The following is a 26,476-nucleotide window of genomic DNA, read 5'->3' as shown; positions in this document are numbered from 1 at the left end:
CAGATGCAGCTGCCCCCACAGCCCCTCTGCCGAGCGCTGCATGGCAGCAGCTGCCCCTGCACGACACCAGAGTTTCAGTCTCGTTCCTCTAGGCAAGAGGAGAGAGGATGAGCCCAGCTACTCCCAGCTCCTGGGGAGCAGCGGGGCTGGCTGCTGGCCCCGTGGACCCTTCAGCCAGCCTTGCTTCGCTCATCTCCAAGCCGGGCTCCTCTCGGAGGGCCCATGGGATGCCAACCAATGCCCACCCCTGGCTCACCCGGGAGGGCAGCAGCTGAGCTGGGCCACAAACGTGACCCCATCCATGCCCTGCCTGAAGCTTCCCAGCCCTGCCGGGGGCTGCCCCTGGGCCAGCAGTCGGTCCCCCTGGCTCCTCACCACGCCGTGCTGGTTGGTACCCGCCATGCTACAGCCTGGCATGTCTTCCCAGGGTTGCCAAAGCAACCACAGAAACACAACAAACAGCAACAACACACAGCAGACAGTCGGCAAACATTCCCCTCTTATTTTCTCCCCGGTTCGGTTTGTGCTTTTTCCCCTCTCCCACAAGGAAGCTGCTGCCATTGGAAGGGAACAACAACATTATTCCTCAGTGCAGCCTGTGCCATCCCAGCAGGAGCTGCGGGGCAGAGCCCCTGGCACTGCCAGGGAGGCTGCTGCTCCTGGGGGGAGCCTGGCACGGCTGAGCTGAGCCCTGACTCTGCCACGGGCACTTTGAGCTGCTCACCTGCCTCCTCGGTGCTGCTGGGTGACCAGGGCTGTGCTGAAGCCGGGTTGGCCAAGCAGGTGAATCCTCCTCCTGGGCAGGGCAGCGCTTCCACAGACCCCTGGGATGTAGCTGGAGGTACAGCCCAGCCTCTATCCAATGTGGCTTTGGGGGTGTCCAGGACTCAGGATCCTTCTGCACAGGACCTGAGCATCCTCAGGAGCGCAGCAGGAGCAGGCAGAGGACGTGGGCACGTCCAGGTGTGCCTGTGGAGAGGAGCAGGGACACCCTGGGGGTTGCCAAGACAGCCCCACAGGCCGAGCCCGGCGGCCGTGGCACCGAGGGGGATTAGAGGGCACAGCTTGGGGCTTTCCAAATGGGATTAGCAGCACTGTGGCATGTGACAGTGGGGACAGTGGCTCTGCAGGAGCACTGCCTTTGAGCTGGCCTGCCCAGCACCCAGAGCCAGCTCCCACCAGCTTCTCCACCAGGTCGGGCAGCTGGTGGGATCCGGGCTTGCAGCAGCACCTTTCTGAGCCCAGTTTAACCATGTTCATCCCTTTTGGGTGTGTGGGTTCCCATCAGCAGTCTGGAACAGGGACAGTGAGCTCCCAGCTGTGACCGCCCAACGCTCCTTCATTCTATCTCACCTCTCCCTCACAAAGCCAGGGAGGTCCCAGCAGCCCCTTTCCCACCCAGGACCATGGCAGCAGCCCCAGCGTGGGCACCTTTCTCCACAGATTACACTTTCCTACACATGCTGAGTGCCACAGGCTGCAGGATTTAAACCAAAGCAGCCTGGTGAGATGTGAAAAGCTGAATGCCTATCCTGTACCTATCCTCACACATCTATACACATGCACGTACTTATACACATAGTTCTCTTAACTCTCCCCCATTCCTTTTTCCTTGTTTCTTTTTTTTTTTTTTTTTTCCCCAAAGTCCACCCATCTGGCAGCTCCTTTGTGCTCCTGGAGGCAATTAGGGCAGTAAGTGAGGAGGGAGCGGGAGTGAGGCTTGTGTTGCTGAGGGACCCTATGGCACCTGGGGATGTGGCACCTTCAGCACAGCCACTAGCACAGCCAGCAGCCCTGGGAATGCTGTATCACAGCTGGGTGTGGAGGCCCAAGTCAGTGAGGGGGCTTAATGCAAGCACAATGATTCCCTTTGCCATGCAGGCAATGCTGGTGGGCCAGGAATGGTGCCTGGGTGCTGGACAGGACGTGCTGGAGCTGGTCAAGGTGAAATAATACCTCCCTATACCTAAAGAGTGACAGGACAAGGGGGGATGGCTTCCCACTGCCAGAGGGCAGGGTTACATGGGATTTGGGAGGAAATTCTTCCCTGTCACGGTGCTGAGGCCCTGGCACAGGGTGCCCAGAGAAGCTGTGGCATCCTTGGAAGTGTCCAAGACCAGGCTGGATGGGGCTTGGAGCAACCTGGAAGAGGGGAAGGTGTCCCTGCCCACGGCAGGGGGTGGCACTGGAAGATCTTTAAGGTCCCTTCCAACCAAACCAGTGTGGGATCGATTCTCTGGTATGAAATACAAGCCTCAGAGGGAGCCCAGCCTTCTCCTTTTCTCCCCCATCCCAAATAACACCTCTCAGGGTGGTGTTAGGCTGGGGCAGGACCTGGTTTTCCTCTGGGTCCCTTTCTCTGTCCCAGCCTGGGCAAGCAGCACGCAGCCCCAGCGAGCTCCAGGAGAAGCCACAGGGCTCAGGAGAGGCTGTGCTGGAGCTCCTGTCCTCTGCAAGCCTCAGCCTTGCTCTGTCCACACCGGGACGTGCTGGGCTTGCTGTGCTGGACCCATCCTGTGATGTGTCCAGCTGTGACAGAGAGGAGAGGCTGTGCTGGAGCTCCTGTCCTCTGCAAGCCTCAGCCTTGCTCTGTCCACACCGGGACGTGCTGGGCTTGCTGTGCTGGACCCATCCTGTGATGTGTCCAGCTGTGACAGAGAGGAGAGGCTGTGCTGGAGCTCCTGTCCTCTGCAAGCCTCAGCCTTGCTCTGTCCACACCAGGACGTGCTGGGTTTGCTGTGCTGGACCCATCCTGTGATGTGTCCAGCTGTGACAGAGAGGAGAGGCTGTGCTGGAGCTCCTGTCCTCTGCAAGCCTCAGCCTTGCTCTGTCCACACCAGGACATGCTGGGCTTGCTGTGCTGGACCCATCCTGTGATGTGTCCAGCTGTGACAGAGAGGAGAGGCTGTGCTGGAGCTCCTGTCCTCTGCAAGCCTCAGCCTTGCTCTATCCACACCAAGACGTGCTGGGCTTGCTGTGCTGGACCCATCCTGTGATGTGTCCAGCTGTGACAGAGAGGAGAGGCTGTGCTGGAGCTCCTGTCCTCTGCAAGCCTCAGCCTTGCTCTGTCCACACCGGGACGTGCTGGGCTTGCTGTGCTGGACCCATCCTGTGATGTGTCCAGCTGTGACAGAGAGGAGAGGCTGTGCTGGAGCTCCTGTCCTCTGCAAGCCTCAGCCTTGCTCTGTCCACACCGGGACGTGCTGGGCTTGCTGTGCTGGACCCATCCTGTGATGTGTCCAGCTGTGACAGAGAGGAGAGGCTGTGCTGGAGCTCCTGTCCTCTGCAAGCCTCAGCCTTGCTCTGTCCACACCAGGACATGCTGGGCTTGCTGTGCTGGACCCATCCTTGGGGCTAGGGCCACCTGAGCGGCTGCAGCCACCCGAGGAGCCCGCGGCGGGGCTGTGCTCGCCCAGCACTGGTGCTTTATCCCCAGCTTGCGATGACATCTAGTGGAGCTGTGTCGGGAGGAGCTCAGCCAGCCAAGCCTCCTCCAGCACTCCCAGGGCTTCATTTTCCCCTCCGACCTCCTCTCCAAAGCGAGTGGGCAGGAGGCAAGAGGTGGCACCCTAGTTCTGAGTCATGGCTTGGAGGAATATTAAAAGGTGAAAGACACTTTTCTAAAGCTGAGAAAGGTTGGGAAATTTCTAAACTGAAGTCCTTTTGTTAATGTTAAACCTACGTGGGTCCTTTTCTTATTGGTTAGAGTATAATGACTTTACACCTTTTCTTTTATGCTATTAGTTCAAAGAATACGTAGAAAAAGGCTTTGCATGAACTGCCATCTTGTCTCTGATCTGTGTTTGCGTGGATGTTGATATTTCTCAGTGTCTCTTGCTTTTTGCTTGTATGATACAGACAGATAATAAATCCCAAGTCTGAAACCAGTCAGGGTCCCATCCCATTTGTGAGACACAAACCAATCCAACAGAATGGCTGGCCACAGCACAGCTTCCCGGGAGCCAAAAAAAAACAAAATCACCTTTTCCACAGCAACACCGAGTCCCCTGCAGCCCATGCTGCAGCTGTGCTTAGTGAATAGTTGGGACTGTTCTTATTAGGTGGAGTTCTTTACCTCAGGATTCCCCTCCATCCCCAAAGCACCCTAAAAAAGTGTTCTCAGCGTGCCAAATGCTGCTGGTGCAAAGCCAATGGATGCTTGGCTGCTGGGGGAGGTGGCTGGCAGCATCAAACCACACTGAGCCACAGCCAGAGACATGCTGGATCCTCCTCTAAAGGCAAGGAGGGGGAAAAAAAATAAACAAATATGGTAACCAGAAGATAAAAACCCATGTGGTAATGGGTAATGTGCAGCAGCAACTTCCCAGGATCCTGTCCCTGCAGATGGTGCAGCATCCAACAGGTTAATGGCAGCCTGGTCCTATTTTAAACACAGAAAAGTGCTGCAGCTTGATCCCACTTCATTCCTGTAGAGATATAATCATAGTCTTTAGGAGACGTAATCATAGTATTTATTTAAGAATTAAGTGTGCCTGAAAGTGGCCTAAATTCCCTGTGCAAGAGCTGAGTTGTGCCTCAGTACCTGACTCTGCGCTGCTGTGAGGGAGCTGCTCCCTGGTGGCCCTGGCCAGAAGCTGAGGGGACACCTTGCTTTGGGAAGGGGGTGCTGCAGGAATGGCACCAGCCTCCAAGACCCTGGTAAACAAAGGGAGAGGCAGGTGAGGAGCACAGGGAAATGATCATCCAGAGAAATCCTGCATTTTCTCATAGATCTTTATTTAGAGTAAACAAGCAGAGGCAGCACTGCAGGAATCCAGCAGGGATGGGGATAGAATAAGCATAGTTTGAGGCATTTATATGAGAGGAGGGAAAGAAAATCACATAAAAACCTCACAAACAAACATCACTTCCCAAAGACAAGACAGAGCCTGAGATGCCAATAAATCAGGTACCCCTGAGCTGCCTCAAGGTCCCACAGCAGTTGGGGAGATTCCTATTCCAATCCTCCAAAAAACTTCCTTTGCAGGGCAGGTTTGGGACCTGCTGCTCCCGTGCCTGAAGGAGATGGGGTGGGAGGAGGTTGGGAGTGCCAGCAGCTCCCTTCCCATCCCAGGGAAGGGGCTGGAGGAGGAGCTCACATGGAGAGAAAGTGCTTTAAATGCAGCCATGGCCAAAACCAGTCATTATCCCACACTTGAAAACTGATTAAGCACCAGATCAACTCAAGAGGGGACAGAGACACCACCATCCCTGCTGAGATGGTGCCGTGGGGTTGTTCCACAGCAGATGCCAGGCACCAATGTGGTCCAGAGATTTGGTTCCTGCTCCAGTCCCTCAAAACATCCATGGGACAGCAGTGACACTGAGCCTCTCTCTTGTGTTTCACAGCCTGGCTGAAGAGCAGTGAAATTCATCTTTAAAATCAAAATTCTTCTATTGCACCTCAATATACTAGAGAAGAGCTCACAGCTTGGCTTCACAAGCAGTTATTGCCTCTCTGTTCTGGCCTCTCCCTACCCATCCATACAAAGATTGATTCTGCCATTTCCCAAGCCTTAGTGTGAGGAAGAAATATATACATACATATAGATATAGATATATATAGATAAATTAGATACCTTTATTATATCAGTAAAACCTGTGTAGTGTCCAGAAATACAGAGTGGGCAGCTGGCTGTTGGCAACACAGGAATTAAACAGCCAAAATAGCCAGATAAAATAGATTTTAAAAGCAACACACGCTGCAAAAGCTTTGGCAGCTGCATCCTCCTGCAGGGAGGCCGGGCACTGGTTTAGTACCAAGCTCAGGGTGCCCAGGGCTGGGGCTGGGCCCTGTGCTCCCCAGTCAGGCACTGCTGGCTGCAGATGCTCAAGCACACTGCATCCATGCAGGAAAGCTCCATGGCCAGCAGCAGCTTCCCTGCCCTGGGACCACCAACCCCGAGGTCTCTTGGGCAGGTTTACATTGCCCCCTTCCTCTAGCCCCACCCCTGACCCTGTTACTTCTTGAAGAACTTCTTGTTGAGGAGGAAAATGAGCAGGTTGACATTGACCTTGGCCTTGTCGAACATCTTCATGACTGCTACACCCTCGTACTGCAGCTGCAGCAGGTCCTGTGGGAGAGGGGACTGTCACCGCCGCTGTGCCCGGCCAGGGAAGCCCTCCTCAGTGCCCAGCCCGGGCACAGGGAGCTGGCTTTGCAGGGGGAGCTGCACAGCTAGGCTGCCCCCAGCAGCTCAAGGCAGGGCTCCACACGGGCTCCAAGTCCCCAAGAAGAGCTGCAGGTGGGGGGACACCACCCAGCCCCCACATAGCCCGGCTGCCCTCATCCCTCTGACCCCCAGCAGCTGCAGGACAGGCTCCCCACCTGGTAGTGCAGCTGGAAGTGCTCCATGTCGATCCCCATGAATTTGGCTTTCACCTGGAACCTGCCCGATTCCTCACAGGGGATGATGTCGAAAACCACGTTCCTGAGCCTGAGAAGATGGAGACACTCACTACCAAAGAGGTTTCACAGCTTTAACACAGCCAAGGACCAGGTCACCCACCCAGTGCACCCCCCTCAGCACAGCAGCCAGACCCACAGCCCAAACCCCACTACAAATCCCAACTTTCCTGCATTCTCCGACACAAAACAGCTTGCCCCACATGACAGGACAACAGTGGCCCATGTACATCCTCCCCCTCAGTTATTTTCCTCTAACTGCCTAAGTTTTCATAGAATCATGGAATATCCTGAATGGAAAGGAGCCCACAAGGATCAGAGTGCATTAACTCCTGGCCCTGCACTGGATAAGCCCAAGCAGGAGCTCCTCCCCTGGAGCAGGGTTACGCACTGGCTGGGTGGCAGGTCCTGGATCTCCAGCAGCACCCCTTTCTCCCACAGCTGGGCTGCCGTGTAGTGCAGAGATGGCAGCTTCTTGCTCTTCCCACTGCCCCTGGAAGACAAGGGACCACATTCTGAGAGCTCATCTCCATGACCCTTTGGATTCCCAACATCTCCAGGATTCACAACAACCAGAGAGCAATGAAAACAAATAACGTTTTTTTTTTTTTTTTTAAATTACTGATTTTTGGTAAGGAACCGCACTTGTTGCTGGCTGCCAGGTTGTCAAGGCAGGTCTTGATGTACTGGTTGTAATAATCAATTTGCTCCTCATAAAACAGAGTCTTGGCATCGAGGCCCTCCAGGGTCTGCCTCAGCTTCAGGAGCTCCCTGCGGCGCTGCTGCCGGTGACGCCGCTGGTTCCGGATGTCCTGGAGGAAACAGCAGTGCCAGAAAACCAACATATGCCATGATGAGCTTTACCAGAGCAGGACCTCCGGGGGTTTAGGGGTGATCCCCGGCTCAGCACACCCCAGCACACCTTGGCCAGCTGGTCAATGAGCTCCTGGTACTGGTTGGCAGAGTCCACCAGCCCCAGGCTCTCCAAGCGCCGCAGGTTGCGGATGACCTTGCGCTTCTTCTCCTCCATGGAGAGCTGGCCGTTGGCAGCCAGGGAGGGGTGGCGCCTCAGCTGGGCAGAGGGCTGGGCATCCCGCAGCGCTCGCTGGCGCACGAGGTGCTCGTGGGCAGCTTCCTAGGGATGAGAAGGGGTCAGCCTGGAACACAGCTGGAACGGGATACAGAGATGGAACAAGCGAACTCCTTCACCCACGCTTTGATGTGGGTCTCTCCTGGCCCAGAAATGGGATTTTTCTGAAATCCAGAGCTCACTGCTGGATCACAAGAGCCGTGGCCAAACCTCTGAGAGGAGCAGGGCAACTTTTTGCTGAGAACTTTTTCGCCCTTTGCCCACAAGGATTTTCAGTTCATCCCTAGCAGCAGCCTCACACATCCCACCTCATGCTCTGAGGCTGGTGTCCACAGGATTTCTGGGAGGGAATCTCCTGGTTGGCACTGGATCAAATCCACCAGCATCTGCTTGGTGCTAGAGACCAGAGGGAGATGTCAGGCATCTGCTCCAGACCATCGCCCTCCACACAATATTCAGTTGCCTCCTAAGGGTTTCTCGCCCACCTTGAGCATCCCAGCCCCCAGTACCCTTCCAACACCCCCAGTACCCTCCTGATGCCCACAGAGCCCATCCTCACCTCAGCAGCAGGCTCCTCGTGTCACTCTCCTCGCTGCTGGCCACTGGCACCAGCTTGTTGGTGAGGGTGAGGGAGATCTCAGTTCTGCTGAGCTGGGAGAGCACCTGCTCGGCACCACTGTCTCCCAGGCTGGCAACACTCTCCCCTGCGAGGGCACAGAGAGCCCTGCTAGCTGTGCTGGGCTCTAGAGGGCTGGCTTCCCATGCCCAGAGCAATCTAGCTCAAACTTTGTGCAAGGAAAGTGCGCCCACATCCACCCTCCTCCCACCAGGGTGGGTGGCGGGTCCCAGAATCCAACCTACCAACCAGGGACTGGACTGTAGGAAGCTCATCAAGATCCTCCAGGAGCTCGTGCAGGGGGTCACTGTGGTGTGATGTGATGGAGTCCTGGTGCTCGAGCAGGAGCTGGACAGTGCAAGGAATGAATCAGTGGCAAAGGGGGATGCAAATGGAGAGTGAGGGAGGGTCACCCTTCGCACCCAAGAGGGGATGGAGAAAATATGAGGTTTGCAAAAGGACAAAGCTGCAGAATCTAGGTTATTTCCTTGCTTAGAAGGGAAATAAAGGGTCAGGAAGAAGGAAGCTGTGCCAGGGGCGGGATACAGAAGAATGGGAGGAAACTCAGCAGAAAGCCCAGGGGGTGGGGAGCAGAGGAAACAGAGCTTGCCATGAGCTTTATGCCCTGACCTTGTGCGTGTTGATGAGCTCCCCGACAGTGATGTAGATGACTGGTTTGGCCACTGCCACCATCTCTGAGTACTCATCCACGTCAAACCTCTCTTCAGGCTCAGGGACGCAGCAGGCAGCAGAGATGAACCTCCTGCAGGGAGGGACCCCTTTGGTCAGCCCCAAACCCCTGCCACGGGCTCCTAGCCGCCCTCCCACCCCATCGCCATCCTGGGGCCCACCTGAACTTGTTGTGGGTGTGCTCCAGGTACTGGTTGAGCCCGCAGAGGTGGGCACTCTCCCCCTGGAAGGCCTTGTGGGCGGCGGCGTGCTGCAGCACCTTGGCGATGGAGCCCAGGCTGCGGCGCTGGTCGGGGCGCAGGGCCGCCCCGGCCGACACGTCCACGATGTCAAAACCATCAGGGGCCACCACTGCTGGGTTCATGAAGCGGTAGTAGAGCAGGTTCCCCACGATCTAGGACATGAGACAGGCTGGGGAGCAGATGGGTTAGGGCCCAAGGAGGTGACACCTCAGCAGGGAAGGATGTTCCATCCTTGCTCTGCATGGTAAGATCCTCCTGGAAGAGATGGCAGCGCAGGGGAAAAGCCCACTCTTGGCATTTCCTTAGTGGCTCAAGGAAAATGTTGACTTGGGGGTGTTTTTAAGTCAAGAGGACATGACCTTTTGTGGCTCTTCGTGTACAGACACAGCTGAACCCCACCAAACCGTACAGGTGCCCCAGCCCCATGGTACCTTATCAACCTCCTCTGCTGGAGCCTTGGGGAATTTCTCAGCCAAGGACATCCTCAGGATTTTGGCCATGTAGCGCATCCCATAGCTGAGGAGAGGTAGGGAGAGGACCATCAGCATGTGGGTCCACCCTGATGACCCAGTCCTACCACCCATCACCCCAGAAGCTGCAAGCCCCCAGCCCTGGGGTGATGGAGAAGCCCACAGGTAGGATTGGCAGCTACAGTGCCCCTCAGCTGCCTCCCCCAGCCTGCTGCCAACCCAGGCATCTCTGGAGGAGGCCTTCATCCTCTGAGATGACCACAAAGCTCAGATTCTTCCTGGCAGACATCTCAATGTCAGCAGTAAACTGCCCAGAAACGGAGCAGAAAAACAAAGCAGCCCATGAGGCGCTGCTGATATTTGGGGGTTCCCCTTGCTGACAGTGCAGTAACTCAGTCCTGCAGCAGCAAAGGGGCCAGAAAGCCCCCCCTAACCCAACCTCCTTTCTAAGGCCTTGCTGGAGACACCTTAGAGCCAACAGCACTCCTGGGGTGTGCACGGAAACCGTCGGGATACTCACGGGATCTTGTCCACAGAAGAGGTGATGGCAGAGACAAACTTGTCTGTTACTGCCAGGAGATTGCGGATAGAAATGTCCAGCCTCCTTTGGACCTCGGGGTGGCTGAGAGCCTGCTCAGGGCTGACCTCATACGGGAGCTTGCTGTGAAGGGAAGACAGGACCCCATCACCATCTCAGTGCCCGTCACCCTGTGTCCGAGCCAAGCCTTCTTACCCAGGGTCTGACCTTCTGTGCCCACTCTGCGACTCAGTCTGGTTGATCCACGCCTTGTAGATGTCCACAGGGTCCGTGTGGATGCTGAGGGTCTTGTCCTGCAGGACCTCCTGCACCGGGCCAGCCAGGATGTGCCGCAGGGCGTTCTGCCCGCGCACGTTGCGGTAGAAGCTGACCACCAGCCGGATCACCGTGGCATTGCCCGTCAGGATGTCATGAACGTGGTCCACCTTGGACCTGGGGACAGAGATGGGGCAGATGGCATGAGGGGATGGACTGGTGTGTGGGTGCTCTCCAAGCAGGAGGCAGCAGATAGAAGAGATAACAGCATCCAAACTGATGCAGTTCAGCCTTTCTCTGGGCCTGTTCCCACAGCAGGACACGCACCTGATCTCCTCCTGCAGTGCCACTTTGAAGAGCTGCAGCAGCAGATAAGCCTCCCGTGGGTTGGAAGCGTAGTTGTAAAGCGTAAAGATCACTGACTCCATGAATTTGGTGGACTTGTTCTGGGGCATCTGGAAGATCAGCCTGGCCAAGTACACTGGCTGTGTCTGCAGGGACGAGGGACACCAAGCTAGCCCAGGTGTCGTGGGGTAGCTGGGGCTCAGGTCCCTGCACTGCCCCCCCAGCTGTAGGGGACACAGCAGAGCCCCCCAGCCCCACCTGCAGCAGGTAGAAGAGGTGCTGATAGGCCTCCAGCTTCTGCCTCTTCTCCTTGCTGAGTGTCTTGAGCCCCTTCTGCTTGTCCATGGACATCATCTCTGAGAGCTGCTCCTTGTTCTTCCTGGTCAGCTTCTTGCAGTGGGACACCACCTCCTGTGGCCACACAGGCAGGGAGAGAAGCACTGGGGTCGGCCTAAGGCTCTGGCATTCTGACCAGTTTCTGGGAGAGCCAGAGGCACCCCAGTGCTCCCCAACCCCTCCAACCGCTTAAGAAGTGAAGCAGAGACAAGTCCAAGCTGCGATGCCATGGAGGGCAGGACCGCATGAGGCAGCCAAGTCCTCCCCTCTCTCTCTACCTGCAGCGTGATCCTGTTCTTGACCAGCAGCCCAATCTTGATGTCCATGAGGTCCAGGTCACTCTCCAGCTGCCGGCTGGCACGGATCCTCTTCACCACCTCCTCCTGCAGGCGCAGCACCTCCGACTCCTCCCAGAAGTCGTGCTGGCTCTGCTCCAGCAGGTGGATGAAGCGCCGGACGGTGCCCAAGGGAGGACTCTTGGTGTGGACTGCAGCAATGCACAGTAAGGCCATGAATAATCTGCAGGTGGATGGAGTGGCCACCCCCACCACAGACCCTCAGACCAGCAGCATTCACTCAGACACCTCATCCTCCTCCCCAAAAAGCATCTTCTTGCAGCACCAGGACATGGGACAGCACACGGCCACACTGTGCAACAGCCTCCAGGAAGCTTCTGGGGGCAGAGGGGCAGCCCCAGGGCTGATGACCAAGGACCACCAGGCTCTGTCACTCCTGTCCTTGCCAAGGGGCCACCAGTGGCCTGCCCATAACTGCTTCCCCACTGTGCAGGGCCAGCAAGGGAAGAGGCAGAGTCCCCTTCCCAATTAGCCATCACACTTCAGAGCAGCAATGAGCAGGCACGCACTTACCCAGCATCCTGTAATCCCCACGGGCCTTGTTGGCTCGCACAAAAGCCTGGATTTTAATTACAGCTTTAATCTGCCAAGACAAACAAGGAGGTGGGAGATGTTTTTCCAGTGTCCCTAACACACATGGGGAGTGAAGGAGAGCTGGACAAGCACATCACTGCCTGGTCCCACTGCCAGGAATGTATTAAGGCCTGGACTGAGGGTCTCTACAACACAGGAGAGATTTTGGGATTCTACCCTTCTCAGTGGTCATTCCCCTCCACTCACTGCATATCAGAAGCTGCAGCAACTCCAGGGGTGCAACTTCACTTTTATCCCCAGAAATTTCCTTCCCCTCTTAATGGGCATCTTGAAGTCATTGTTGTTTTTTGATGGAGCTGGAGTGGTTTTGCTCTCCTCACACTTTACAAAACCTGCGAGTTTGGTTTCCAGACCCACCGTGTACCTATCCCTTCCCATCTGTCCCCCTGCCAGGATGAATCAGTTCTTCCAGCTGCACTGAGAGCACTCAGGGACAGGGATCCAACTACGTGCTCCAGATCATCCCCCTACATCCCCACCAACATGGTCCCAGGAGTGGTTTGACTCCCATCCCATCACTTACATTCTGCCTGAAGTAGCGCAGCCTCTCCTGGTACTTCCTCTGTGCCTGCCACATCCTCACAGCTGCCTGGATCTGGGAGAGATGTTCAAATATTTGGATTCTGGAAGGACTTGCTTGGCCAAAGGGAATGGGTGGAGGGGAAAAATCATGAGGACTTCTAGGGGAGGTTTAGGTTGGATATTAACGAAAACTTCTTCATAGAAGGGGTGGTCAGGCATTGGCACAGGCTGCCCAGCAAAGTGGTGGGTTCACCATCCTGGCAGGGATTTAACACCCATAGGGATGTGGCACCTGGGGACACGGTCAGTGGTGGCCTTGGCAGTGCTGAGGGAACAAATGGACTCAGTGATCTTCAAGGGCTTTTCCAGCCTCAATGAACCCATGGTAACAATTCTATTCTATGACTTTTCCTCCCCTGTCCACTCACACACTGCCCTGGCCCAGCTGCCACAATCCCCCCTGGATCCTCTGTGCCAGGCAGGGGTAGATGCCACCCTCACAAGCTGAACAAGCGGGTGACAGTGCCCAACATGGGAACAAAGGCTGAAGAAAGAATCTTCCAAACCTTGATTGCAGCCTCTGTGTTGGATTTCAGGTAGTGCAGCCTGTCCAGGTAAGCTCTGCGCTGCCTGTACCCCCTCCAACAAGCCTGGGCACAAGAAGACACCAGGTGGAGAGACCTGAGTGAGGTCACTGTGACTCCATTGGTTTTTCAGGGAGCACATGAGGAAAGCGAGTAACACAGCATGGGGAAAGAGGAAACCAGCAGCCAAAGCAGCTACTGTGAGAGAAACAAGCCCCTCACTCTCTGCAGCACCTCAGGGGTCCTGGCAGTAAAAGTACAGAGCAGCAAGCGCTGGCCCTCCCTGGGCCTGCCAGAAGGCGCTGCGAGCAGCTGCCCTCGGTTTGTGTTCAGAGGAGGGACAGATCCTGGCTGTGTCACCTGGATCCTGATGGCAGCCGGCCTCTGCTCCCGCAGGACGCGCCGCCGTGCCGCGAACTGCCGGCGAACGAGGAAGCCCCGCAGCCGCGCCTGCAGCCTCACCACCAAGGCCACGTTGGACGCCCACAGGCGCTGGCGGTCGTGGGCCAGCGTCACTCGGGTGATGACCGACTGCAAGGACACGAGGCACCGCCAGCTCAGCCCCAGCGCTGCCAGCGGTGCCCACCCGGCCCCGTCCTGCCCGTACCTGGATCTCCTCCCGGCTCAGATGTGTGGTGTTGAAGCTGCCGTTGCGTGGGCACTGCCAGCTGCCCTCCAAGGTCTGCAGGTTCAGGTAGTACTCGGCCCCATCCAGCAGCCTGTGCCTGGTCCAGGATAGCTTCATGCTCCCTGCGTGGCGGGATGGACGGGAGCTGCTGGAGAGTGCTGCTCCCCCTGAACACCCTGGCCAGGGGTGCACCCCAGGCTCCCAGGGTGGGGGAGGTTTTGCAGCCCCCAGGGTTTTACCCGCTGGTCTCTTGGTGGCCATCAGAGCGGCCAGCTGCTCCTGGTAGGCATCAGCACAGGTGTTCAGCACCCCACGCAGGGCCACGTCAGGATTGCACAGCACCCTCAGCGTCTGTGATGCCTTCCCTTCCTTGATGGCCTGGTTGATGGCAGCTATGCCCAGAGCCACTGCGGGAGCAGAGGGGCTCACATCAGCCCCTCCTCGACCCCCGACCTCCAGCAGCACCTACATAGGGAGAGCACTCACTTCTCCTGGCTGCCACCGTGTCCTGGTTGGCCTGGCAGACCCCTTCCTGGATTTCTTCCCACCAAAGAACAGCTCCATTGTCCTCCGTGGCCTGTGAGATGGGGGAGACGGGCTCTAGTGAGCTGGGCAGCCCCCTTTGAGCACCTCCTGCTTTGCAGATGCTGCACTGCGAGGGTGGGGGGGTTACTTCACAGTCTTGTGACCAAGGCGGGGTACCCTGCATCCAGGGGGGATTCCATGCTGCCATGGAGGCACTCCACAGCTGATGACCCCCACCCCACCTGGGCTTTCTGCCTCCGTGCCCGGGACAGGACATGGTGGTAGCGCAGGGCGGTTGGAAGGGCGATGTCGGGCAGGGCGGGCGCCAGCAGCAGCAACGCCGCCAACGTCTTCTCAGGGTCTGCCTGCAGCAGCGCCTCGTTGACCAGCTGGAGAGCACGGACTCCTGGGTGGGAGGGAAGGAACACGCCTTTCAGCCCCTCCAATGCTCCAGGCACCCAAGGGAGTCACAGCCCAGGGTGGTGTGAGATTCTCCAGTGTCTTACCGGGGCTGGAATCCCAGTGCAACCTCCCTCCCAGGATATCTGCGACCCCCTGCATGCCCAAACCTCGTGTGGGCAGGACTCACGGTCGTTTTCATCCTGCACTGATGAATTGGTGCTGGTGACGCTGTCCTGAATGTCATTCCAGCTCAGGAACTCAGCTCCTGCTTTCCTCAATTGGCCTTTCAGCTGCAACAAGTCATCAAAGTACCTGCAGGGGAGACACAAGGCAATGACTTGAAGCATTCCAAGCAGGGCTCAGTGCATTCCGAGGAGGGCTTGGTGCATTCTGAGCAGGAGGGCACCTGCCAGGCCAGCTGCCCAGCTCTTCAGAGGGGAGAAGCAAGGCATAGGACAGGGAGGCTGCTGGAACAAGCCCACAAAAAGCCCAGGCCCCCTGACCAGCCCTTTCCACAAGATTTCTTCACACCAACCCCTAACACAGAGCCCAACTCACCGCTGTGCATTTGCATCCTCAGCTCCTGAGAGGCCCAGGGCAGGGCTGACCAGGCTGCTCCAGAGCCTGCTGGGGTTCCTGGCATCCAGGGCTTGGTTAACCAGTGCCACAGCTGAGAGCATCTCCACAGCCACAAACAGCTCCTCCTGTGCCAACTCGCCCTGCACAGGACAGGCAGAGACACTGAACCCCCATAACCTCCTCCTCCTCCAGGCCCAGCTTCCTCAGGGAAGCAGCAACAAAGGAAGGACCCCAGACCTAGCAGAGGGACCAACCCACCCACTGTCAAGGGCACCCATGGCCCATCTCTGGGGTGTCTCACCCGTGGGTGCTGGCTCTGCAGCAGGGCCAGCTGGTGCTGGTACAGGGAGGCAGCAGGGGCGTGCACATCAGGCAGTTGGGCTGCAGGGTCCATCAGAGCTTCCAAGGTTTCTGCTGGCATCCCTTGGCGGACAGCAGCGTTGATCCGGCCGACAGCCTGCAGCACTGAGGGACAGACAGGGGGGCTGGCACAGGGTGGCTGCAGGAGGTGGCCGTGCCCTGTCTCAGGGCCAGGTTGCCAGCAGGCCCACCAGCTCCTGAGATGCACTGGGCAGCAGAACCTGCAGTAAGAGTCTGCCCAGGCACTCACTGGCTCGCTCCTTCTCGTCCCTCCGGTTCGCTGTGAGGATCCCTGCCTGCACCTCCTCCTGCTCCAGCAGCTCCAGGTAGCCCAGTTCCTGCAACAGGCAGGGAGGAATGTCAGGTCTCACCATGCTCGTGCTGACAGAGCAGCCCTGCTCGGACCCCTGGCAGAAAGCTGCCAACTCCCCAGCCCACGGGACCTTCTTCTTCCTGGGGACCATGGGCTGCCCCCCAGCACCAGCACCCTGCACCCCAGGCTCCTGCCAGCCCCTACCAGCGCCTTCTCCTCCCGGTCGGAGCTGAGCTGCTCCAAGTAGAGCTCGAGGTTGTCACGCTGGACGCAGCGCAGGGCCAGGATGGGGTCCTGCAGTGCACAGTGCAGTGCCAGCACATCCTGTCTCTCCAGGGCATTGTCCACCTCTTCCAGAGCCCCACGCACTACAAGAGGCCAGTTCACCCCAGAGGTGAGCAGGGAAATCATCCCACAGCTCCAGGGAGCAAAGGCAGCTATGGCTAAAGCCTGCCTACCCATCACTTTAATTTCTCCTTGGAAATGCACACCCAGCCCTTCTTCCCACTAGGTCTGAGGCTGGCTTGAGCAGACTTCTTTCTGCTACACCCACCACTCTCCCCATGCCCAGGGCTACCATGGTCCCACCATAAGCCCTGGAGAAGCCCCAGAGGGAAGGCCCAGCTTTGCTCACCATTCACTTTGTTGATGTTTTCTTGGATTTCAGCCTGGGTCAGACACCAGTCGTAGACGTCCTCTCCTTCAGGGATCACCTGTGGGTACTGGACAGGGACTCCCCAGCCTGAGCTTTCTGCCCAAGCACACCCTACCATGCACAGTGGGGTCCCCTGCAGATGCCTGGGCTCATTTCCCAACCCCTGGGTGAACCAGCCCCCAAAGAGGAACCATCTCCCCCATCCTCTGCTCAGCACAAGGACTCCCAGGCCATGTTTCAGCCAGCAAGTCCCGTATGGTCTCTGGCCAAGGTGCCCCTCCAGCTGGAAGCACCCACCTGCCCATCAGCAAAGGAGCTACTCCTCTCCCAGCCACCCCAGAGCACCCTGTGCCCTCCTCACCCTGTTTCTAGCATTGCTGCCCTTCTCCAGCTTGGCCTGGTGCAGCACCTCCTGGTAGGCACCTGCCAGCTCCTGGCGCAGTCCCAGCAGCATCGCGTGGGGGTTGCGCAGCGTCTCCATCGTCTGGGCCACCATGCCCCGATCCACCGCCTCGTTGATGGCCAACACCGCGGCATGGACTGGAGGTGAGGCAGGGAGGGGGGGAATGAGATGGGACGTGGAGGGGGAAGATGGACCATCTGCTTTGTCCCTGCATGCAGTGGGACAAGACATTCCCTGGGCGATGGTGGGAACGTGCCCTGTTCAAAAGGCCAGCTGCAGTCCCCAGCACCCGGGAAGTCTGTGTCTCACAGCAAGCCCAGGGAATGCAGAACCCCAGCTGCTGCTGGCTAGCAAGGGCTGTGCCAGCACCTGCAGCCTTGTGCCAGGCTGAAAGAGAACAACCAGGTGCCTCCCACTGCATCCCAGACCTCCAGGCACGCCCTCCCAGTTTGCTGGCCCCAGATTTGGCATTCAGTGGCTGAGCCAAGATCCTGCTATGGGCTGACACCCAGCCCCACTCCCCACCAGGCACCCATCACCTGCTGCTTCATCCACTGAGAGCTCGTTGGCCAAAATGCCTCCAATCTTGCTGAAGGCAGGCAGCTGCAGCCCATACTTCTCCAGCTCCCGCTTCATGTTGTTGATCTCCTCCTCTGGAGCAGAGCAGAGGCAGCACTGCTCAGCACCAGCCCCATAGCCCAGTACCCGAGCAGGGGCAGCCAGCAGAGCCCCCAGTCCCCTGCCAGACCAAGAGGGGTGCAGAAACCCCCTCCCACTGGGGTAAGCATCCCTGAGGCAGCTTTGGCAAAAAGCATCCAAGACTTTCACTCCGCACACCCCTCCTGCCACGGGACCCCAGAGCACTGGTGCCAAACCCCCCTCGGCAAGTCACAGCCCAGGTCTCCCGGCACGGTGCCATACCTGTGAAGTTCACTTTCCCATACAAGTCCTGGATCTGAGGAGCCAGCCCCAGCTTGAAGAGGTAAAAGCTAAAATACAAACCCACATGGTGACATCACCTGCTTCTCCCTCCTGACGCTTCCGTGTCACCTGAGGCTGACGGGTGACACCACCAAAGGGCTCATGAGCATGAACACATTCCATGAGAGCCAGGCCAGGGCACCCACCTGAGTGCATGGATGCAGTAGACCACTCGGGGCATGTTCTTCTTGTCATAGATGTCAGTGGTCTCTGGGTGGAAGATCTGCCAGCAAGACAAGAGACACGTCACGGGCAATGGCATCGAGACGGTCCCCAGGGTCGCTGGTGTCAAAGAGCTGGGGGCAAAGACAAAGCCCCCCTGCCACAGCAGCACCCCCCCAGTACTGGCACAAAGGCCACTGTGTGCCTTGGCTGGGGAAAGCAGAGGGGAGGTGTTACCGAGGGAAGCCCCACGTGGCTCATGGCATCACGCCAGTAGTTGATGTTATCCGTGTGCCGAAAGTGAAGCCCAGCTGTCTGGAAGAGAGGAGCTGAGGTCAGGCTGACCCCCACTTTCTCCCATCCCTGGGGTACCCCCTTGCCCCCAGACCAACCCAGCCAAGGCAGGAGGTTAAAGACAGACGCAATGCCTGTGACCCCCCAGAGGCACACAGCTCGGGGACCCCATTGCAGCCACCTGCTACAGAACAGTTCCTCAGTGACTGCTGCCAGCGAGTCCCTCCTCACTCTGCACTCACCAGCAAGGGAAAGGTTTGGGGCTACACCCTCAGGGGCACTACACCTTCCCTCTGGTGCCACAGCCTTACCTTGTACCGTGTCTGTTCAGGGTCGTAGATCTTCTTCAGCGGGACAATGGCAGGGGCAAAGCAGTGGCCCAGCTTGGCCAGGAGGACCCCGTTGCGCAGAGTCTCCTCCAGCTCCGTGGGTGGGGGCAGCCCCTCACCCAGACAGGCCTCCATCCAGCTGGCAGGGCAGGGACAGGGCACGTCACAGACCCCCAGCACCCCATCCAGCAGAAAAGCACCCAAAGGATATCCCCTCCCAACCCCATTCCAATAAATCCTCCCTGGCAGGGGAGCTCAGCCCTCAGGCTTTTGCTGCTGGGTGGTTTTCAGTTTGGGTGTAGGGCTGTGTCCCCCCACAAAAAACACAACCCCCCAACCAGCTTTGAGGAGCCATAAAACCACAGGATCCAAGCAGCATTTTGAAGCCACTCCCCACCCGTTCCCCCTGTCCCTCCCCTTAATACCCCTTTTCCCCCCAAATCTGAGCTCGAGGGTCTCCCCAAGTGCAGCCCCACCGCTTGGCTTCCTCCAGGTGACACAGGTACTGGTAGGCAACGTTCTGCCTCCTCTGTTCGTCCATCTCATCGGCGGTCGGGCGCTCACCTGGGCAGAAGGGGGATCTCCCATCAGAGCCCCCTGCTCAGAGAGGCTTTTTGAAGCCCCCATGGCCACTGAAACTAAGATTTGGGAAAGGAAGCCAGGCTTTGGTTGCAGCAGCCTCCCACAGCCCTCGTGGGAGTGGCACCAACGTCACAGTGCCACCAGGCAGGCCCTTCTGGCAGTGGGAGGAAAGTTTCCAATTTCCCTTTTTCCCAAATAACGGCCATCAGAGCTGGCACTGGAGTGGGGGAGGGCACAGAGCAAGCATCCGGGGAGGAGGTGGGGAACACAGCTACAGGTTCGGGGTCCTTTTACGCTGCCGCTCGTGCTGGAGGCACCCATGACTTCTGGGGGGCACCCAACAAACCATTCCTCAAAAGATGTCCCCCCCACTTTGTCCCCATGGGCCTGGAACCTTGCCACCGCCGTCCCTCTACCCACATGCAGACCTGCCTGTCCCCCCTCAACCCCCTGCAGCCCTAAATCCGACCGCTCCCCCATCCCTCTGCACACCCAGAGTCCCTGGCCCCCCGTGCGCCCCACAGCCCCCTGCCCCCAAGGCTTAGCTGTCCCCCCCACATTCCCCTGCGCCCCAGGCCCGTCTGTTCCCCCATCCCCCGCACCCCCGGACTTACCTGTCCTCCCCCAGCTCGCTGCACCCCAGACTTGTCCCCCTCCCGTCCCCCCCGCACCCCGGGCATGCCTGCTCCCTTCATCCTTCGGCACCCCCAGACGTGCCCGCAGCCCTGCCCGCAGCCCCCCTTTGCCGGTGCCGGTCACTCACAGCGCCCCGGCCCCGCTCCCTCCATGGCCGCGGTGGCTCCGGTGGCTCCGCCCGCGGTTTGAATCTCCCGCCGCCCACGTGGCTCCGCGCGGGGGCTGCCGGGCGGGGCCCCGGGACGGCGGACAGCGGGACAGCGGGACAGCGGGGGAGCAACGACACCGGGACACCGGGACAGCGGGGAGCAGCGACACCGGGACAGCGGGACAGCGGGACAGCGGGGAGCAGCGACACCGGGACAGCGGGACAGCGGGACACCGGGACAGCGGGACACCGGACCCCGGGACAGCGGGGAGCAGCGACACCGGGACAGCGGGACACCGGGACAGCGGGACACCGGGACAGCGGGGAGCAGCGACACCGGGACAGCGGGACAGCGGGACACCGGGACAGCGGGACAGCGGGACACCGGACCCCGGGACAGCGGGACAGCGGGACACCGGGACAGCGGGACACCAGGACAGCGGGGGAGCAGCGACACCAGGACAGCGGGACAGCGGGACAGCGGGGAGCAGCGACACCGGGACAGCGGGGAGCAGCGACACCGGGACAGCGGGACAGCGGGACACCGGGACAGCGGGACACCGGGACACCGGGACAGCGGGACACCGGGGACACCGGACCCCGGGACAGCGGGGAGCAGCGACAGCGGGACAGCGGGACAGCGGGGAGCAGCGACACCGGGACAGCGAGACACCGGGACAGCGGGGAGCAACGACACCGGGGACACCGGGACAGCGGGACACCGGGGGAGCAGCGACACCGGGACAGCGGGACACCAGGACACCGAACTCCAGGACACCGGGGTGCAGCGACACCGGGAGAGCGGGGACACCGGACCCTGGGACACCGGGGAGCGGCGACACTGGGACAGCGGGACACTGGGGAACTGCGACACAGGGACCCCTGGGCACCGGGACACTGGGACCCCAGCAGCACCGGGACACCGGCGGCACGAGCGGCACTGGGGGAGCGGCTGCACCGGGACACCTGTGGGGGAGAGCGTGGGACACACGCTGGGGAGCTCAGGGAGTGCCGGGGGTGCGGGGAGGTGACACACACCGAGAGAGCGAGGGGAGCCTCGGGTTGCAGGGGCGAACCTTGGGGTGCAGGGGCTGGGCAAACACCGGGGGTTGCAGGGCCAAGCGAGGGCTGCTGGGGGACTTCGTGTCCCCCAGGGCCCAGCGGGGCTGTGTCAAGGGGTCAGCGCTGTGCCAGACCAAGGACGTGCCACCCGGCCCCGGAGTGCCCTGTACCCTCGCTGCTCTGAGCCCATCCATCAACCTGCTCCAAAGCATGAGCCTGCCCCCGCACGGAACAAGCCCCAGGCACCCGCCATGAACTGTGAGACCGCAAGGAGCCGGTTGTGCCATCCATTACATGGCTGTCCTGTCCCTCACACAGTTTTCCCATCCATCCATCCATCCATCCATCCATCCATCCATCCATCCATCCATCCATCACAGGGCTCACACTGGCACTGCTGCACTGAGTTGCCATGGCACTGCACACCGCCCTGGTGACAGGGATGAAACTGGAGCCAGCGGCACCATTGTGGGATGTGCTTTCCCAGGAACAGGCCTGGCTTTGTCCCAGCCTGTGCCACCGCCTGCCACGCTCCTGTCTCTCAGAACCTGGCCGTCCATCACCAGGGGCTGCGACCCGCTCCAGGCACCTTTCCAGGCAGCCCGAGTGCGGAGGCGCCTCAGGCATCCTCCATCCCCGCAGCAGAGCTGTGCCTCGTGGCAGCAACGCGGCTGCAGCGGCGGGGATGCCTTGTCTTTCTGCTCCCTGCTCTTGGCACCCTTTGCACCTGAAGAGCAAACAGTAAGTGTGTGCAACCCGTTATTCTGCCTCCCAAAAAGGCACCCCAGCAACTCCCACTCCACGCTGTCCCTCCTCCTCCCCCAGTGACCTCTTTCCTCTCTCTTGGCCACCAAGGCTTGTGGGGTCCGCCATGGAAAGACCTTTTCCTTCCTGAAGCTTAATAGCAAACAGGCTACAAGACATCCCTGATTTTTCATAAATAATAGAAAATAATGCTGCTCATTTGAAGTGCTCGGTGGCTGGACCACGCTGGCTTGGCTGCCTAAACACCTCTGTCTCTTGCAGGCAGGCTGCTGCCCCTGCCCATGGATTCGGAAGAGGCTGCTGACCTGGGAGCGCAGCTCAGCACCCCGACAGACCCCACTGTCCCCTCTGTCCCCACACACCCCACAGACCCCACTGCCCTCATACACCCCACTGCCCCCACAGACCCCACAGACCCCTCTGCCCCCACAGACCCCACTGTCCCCTCTGTCCCCACACACCCCACAGACCCCACTGCCCCCATACACCCCACTGCCCCCACAGACCCCACTGTCCCCTCTGTCACCACAGACCCCACTGCCCTCTCTGCCCCCACAGACCCCACTGCCCCTATAGCCCCCACACACCCCACTGTCCCCTCTGCCCCCACCATCACCACCACCCCCGCAGCCCCCACCAGCTGCAAGAAGAGCCGTAAGAAGAAGAAGGCTGAGGCCAGGGCAGCTGTTCCGGAGGGAGGGGATGCGGCGGCAGGGCGGGTGGATGCGATCGAGGGCCTCACACGAGCCGGACATCGGGCGCTGGCCCTGGGCGCCGGGCGGGAGGCAGTGGGGTGCTTCAGGAAGGCCCTGCTCCTCTCCAGGGACACTGTGAGCCCCCAGCTCCACAGGGCTTGTGCCTTCAACCTGGGGGCTGCCTATGTGGAGACTGGGAAGCCCAAAAAGGGCTTTGAGTTCCTCCTCCAGTCCCAGCCTTCAGAGGAGGAGAGCGGGGGACCACTTGGGGAGCCTTTATTTCAGCGTCGGGGCGGCTCATGAAGGCCTCCAGGATTTTCCAAAGGCTCTGGAGCATCTTGAGAAAGTCTCTGGCCACACCGGTGCAGCACAGGCTGGCAGCCGAGCAGGGACCTGCGTGCAGATGGGCTGCTGCTACCTGGGGATGCGGGAGCCGGCCCGGGCCGCGCGGTGCTTCCTGGACGCGGCGCAGGCCTACGCGGCGGCCGAGAGCCCCGCGGCCGCGGCCGTGGCTCTGAGCAGGGCGAGCGGCTCCATGCTGCAGAGCCGGCGGTTCCGGGCGGCAGAGATCGCCGGGGTCCTCGCCCGGTGCCGCTCACTCTGCGAGACCATCCCCGACCCGGCCCTGCGAGGTAACGCTGCGGTGCCCCTCGCTCTCAGGGTGCTGGGGAGCAGCTCCCATGCCTGCTTTTCCTCTCTGTCCCCAGGAAAACTCTACAACGACATCGGCCTTGGCTACTCGCAGCTCCACATCTTCTCCCTGGCTGCCGAGAGCTTCGAGCGGGCGTTGGGGCTGTGCGGTGGGGAGCCGCAGCCGGACCGGCACCGGGAGGCCGCGCTGCTGCAGAACCTGGGCGCTGCCCACAACGCCCTGCGCAGCTTCGGCACCGCGCTGGGCTGGCACCGGCGTGCGGCCGCGCTGCACGGTAGCTCACACCGCTGGCTCTGCCTCTTGGCTTTGCCGGATGTGCCAGCTCGGCATGGAGCCCTGTGTTCCCAATTCCAGGTGCTCTGGGGAACCGCAGGGCTCAGGGGCAGAGCTTTGGGAACCTGGCATACGCCTGCAGCCAGCTCGGGAACCACGGGGCTGCCGCCGAGAGCTACCTGCACGCCCTGCAAGCCTTCCGGGACTCGGGTGAGGGGAGGCACAGGCAGCCCTGCAGCATCCCGGAGCCAAGCGGACTCAGGCTGGGTGATGCGGCTTGCCGCAGATCTCGGCTGAGCAGTGCAGGGACCGATGCAGCCCTTTGCCTCCCAGGGGACTTGCAGGGGCAGTGGCAGGCATGCGAGGGGCTGGGTGCAGCGTGCTTCCACCTGGGAGACCCCCAAAAAGCCATCGGGCACTATCAGGAGGCCCTGATTTTGCTTTCCCGCTGTCCGGTAAGGCATGACATGGCACCGGCCTCAGCCCTGGGGCAAACCCACTTAGCCCATCACAAATATAGGTTCTCTCCACCACAGGACAGCCCCAGAGCTGCCCACAAACGGGTCGTGCACAAGCTCACCGATGCCATCCAGCACCGACTCCGCCTCAGCCACCTCTCCTACCAGGGGGTGAGCATCAGCCAGGGCATGGCCCACTCGGGAGGGATGGGAACTGGGATCCCAGTAGGGGTTGTTGCAAGAGGTGCCTGAGTTTGCGGGGCAATTAACACATGTTAATCCCATCAGGAGCCCAGCCAGCTGCGGTTTTGCTCCACACTGCCCCGTGCCAGTAGGACACAGCTCCAGGGGAGCGAGGTGTGAGTAGGAAAGCTGCCATCCTCTCTCTCCTTTCTCTGGAATGAGCTTCCAGATGAAACGGGAGACAAGCTTCCATCGCTTCCATCACTCCATGTCCTTCAGGGGCAAAGCCCAGGCTGAGGACGAGCTGTATTGGCGTATGCCAGGAGCACATCCTGGGTATTCAGGTGAGAGGGTGCAAACTAAACGTGGGGTTGAGCCATCAGGCAATTCCTGATGGAGCTGAGTCTTTGGCACAGTCTGATACTGTGCTTTTGCCTGTTTGTCCTTCCTTCCTGGAGGCACAAGAGTGGCCCTGACTGGTGGTCTTGCACTTGAGTCCTGCAACCCAAGTGGCTTCCTGGGCAGCTCTGGGGAGGATGATGATGGTCCCAGCTCAGCTCCAGGGTATCACAGTGAGCCCCAAGCTAACAGGTAGGTGGGCAAGGGGGAGGCACCTCAGTACAGCCCCTGGCACCCAAATACCTCTGCAGCACAAGGGACTTCTCCTGTTTAACGGTGAAAATCCAGAGATTTTTAAAGGTACATAATTCTGGGAGTGCGTCTGGGGTCATTCCAGCTGGATCCCAGGGAGGGTTCAGTCACCATGTGACCGGGGAGAGTTTGTCAGAGATGCTGTCCAGAACCCCAACATGAGGTTCACTTGTCTCTCAGCACGAGGATCACCAGCCCCCTGCCCCTGGCCAAGCCGCCCCATGCAGGCCTCCAGCTCCACAAGTACCACAGACAACCAGAACATCGCTTCTCCAGTGAGCCCAGGCCTGAGGGTCTCGCACCGCATTCCACAGGGCATCAAAACCGCCAAACCCTCCCTCCGAGGCCTCCAGAGAGGTAGGTGATGCCCTGGGGGAGTGGGCAAGGGAGGTTTGGGCTCCAGAGTGTCCTCTGAGGGGAGGGCTCACGAGTGAAGACCCCAGCAGAGATGTGTCTTAGCATGGACACGACCCTAAGGCAAAAGTCACGGGGGCTGGGGATTTTGGCACCTCGTAGCCAACACCAAAACTGCGCCCCATGGATAGGGCAGCAGATCTAAGCGTGGTTTCCAGCACCCTGGTATGAACCTCCCGCCCACTCCTGCCTTTCAGTGCTTAAAGGGCATCCAAGGGAGCTGGACAGGGATTTTGGACAAGGGCCTGAAATGCAGGACAAGGGAGAATGGCTCCCACTGCCAGAGGGCAGGGATTGGTGGGATACTGGAAAATAATTGTTCCCTGTGAGGGTGGGGAGGCCCTGGCACAGGTGCCCAGAGAAGCTGTGGCTGCCCCATCCCTGGAAGAGTTCAAGGCCAGGTTGGACAGGGCTTGGAGCAGCCTGGGACAGTGGAAGGTGTCCCTGCCCATGGCAGGGGGTTGGGATGAGATGGGCTTTAAGGTCCCTTCCAACCCAAACCACGCTGTGACCCTGTGATTTGATTATTCCATTTTGCATCCTGCTGGACACCTCCACTCCCCACGATGCCTCCGTGACCTTGAAGCCTTGACGATGACCCCACTGCCGGCTGCTGGTCCCGCCGGGGACCTCGCACGGGGACCAGGACTCTGTCCCTCGTCTGCAGCCTCGTGTGACCAGGAGGACACCGGGGAAACGCCGTTTCTCGGGGGGCAAACCGAAGACTAGGGGGGGTGGGCCGTTTACCCAACACGGTTTTGACCCTGCTCCGTTTCTGCCCTCCTGTGTATGTCGGGGTCCCGGGGAGGAAATGAGGGGGCTGGAGGGACCGCGGAGCCCGGCGGGGCACGGAGGAACGGCGGAGCCCGGCGGGGCCGGCAGGGACCGCGGAGCCCGGCGGGGCCCGCAGGGACCGCGGAGCCCGGCGGGGCCCGGAGGAACGGCGGAGCCCGGCGGGGCCCGGAGGAACGGCGGAGCCCGGCGGGGCCCGCAGGGACCGCGGAGCCCGGCGGGGCACGGAGGAACGGCGGAGCCCGGCGGGGCCTGCAGGGACCGCGGAGCCCGGCGGGGCCCGGAGGAACGGCGGAGCCCGGCGGGGCCTGCAGGGACCGCGGAGCCCGGCGGGGCCCGGAGGAACGGCGGAGCCCGGCGGGGCCTGCAGGGACCGCGGAGCCCGGCGGGGCCCGGAGGAACGGCGGAGCCCGGCGGGGCCTGCAGGGACCGCGGCCTCTGCGCGGCCCCGCCCCGGCCCCGCCGGGCGGTGAAGGCCGCTCCGCCCCGG

At 60.0% G+C, this 26,476-nt stretch overlaps 2 protein-coding genes across 2 annotated transcripts; one reads left to right on the top strand and one right to left on the bottom strand.

The window, feature by feature from the left end:
• Nucleotides 1–5,561: 5,561 nt before the first annotated feature.
• On the bottom strand, nt 5,562–20,098 carry IQGAP3 (IQ motif containing GTPase activating protein 3). The gene is made up of 38 exons (XM_068174736.1): nt 20,021–20,098; nt 19,152–19,239; nt 18,658–18,814; nt 18,290–18,367; nt 18,037–18,113; nt 17,831–17,898; nt 17,449–17,562; nt 16,868–17,046; nt 16,486–16,573; nt 16,056–16,219; nt 15,789–15,876; nt 15,480–15,643; nt 15,158–15,318; nt 14,787–14,911; nt 14,440–14,603; nt 14,159–14,249; nt 13,912–14,079; nt 13,652–13,794; nt 13,405–13,575; nt 13,027–13,110; nt 12,462–12,533; nt 11,858–11,927; nt 11,267–11,475; nt 10,911–11,063; nt 10,635–10,798; nt 10,260–10,484; nt 10,035–10,175; nt 9,476–9,560; nt 8,964–9,196; nt 8,743–8,875; nt 8,358–8,460; nt 8,056–8,200; nt 7,805–7,892; nt 7,329–7,541; nt 7,052–7,218; nt 6,798–6,899; nt 6,329–6,437; nt 5,562–6,074 (listed from the first exon to the last, which is right to left on the bottom strand). Exons 1-38 carry the CDS (start codon nt 20,043–20,045, stop codon nt 5,961–5,963), a joined length of 4,923 nt encoding a protein of 1,640 aa, XP_068030837.1. The 5' UTR covers nt 20,046–20,098; the 3' UTR covers nt 5,562–5,960.
• A 2,288-nt stretch (nt 20,099–22,386) lies between these two features.
• Nucleotides 22,387–25,765, top strand: TTC24 (tetratricopeptide repeat domain 24; the record flags this gene model as incomplete). Its single annotated transcript, XM_068174776.1, is given in 9 exon segments — nt 22,387–22,818; nt 22,820–23,195; nt 23,271–23,489; nt 23,570–23,698; nt 23,822–23,943; nt 24,025–24,305; nt 24,409–24,473; nt 24,588–24,720; nt 24,961–25,765. Coding segments are annotated over 6 exon segments (1,452 nt in total), but the record flags the coding sequence as incomplete, so codon positions are not given.
• Nucleotides 25,766–26,476: the final 711 nt, after the last annotated feature.

This window comes from Anomalospiza imberbis, chromosome 29 (assembly GCF_031753505.1).
Source record: "Anomalospiza imberbis isolate Cuckoo-Finch-1a 21T00152 chromosome 29, ASM3175350v1, whole genome shotgun sequence".
NCBI lineage: Eukaryota > Metazoa > Chordata > Aves > Passeriformes > Viduidae > Anomalospiza > Anomalospiza imberbis.
The sequence above is the reverse complement of the archived record's forward strand: the minus strand, read 5'-3'. Positions and strand labels throughout refer to the sequence as shown.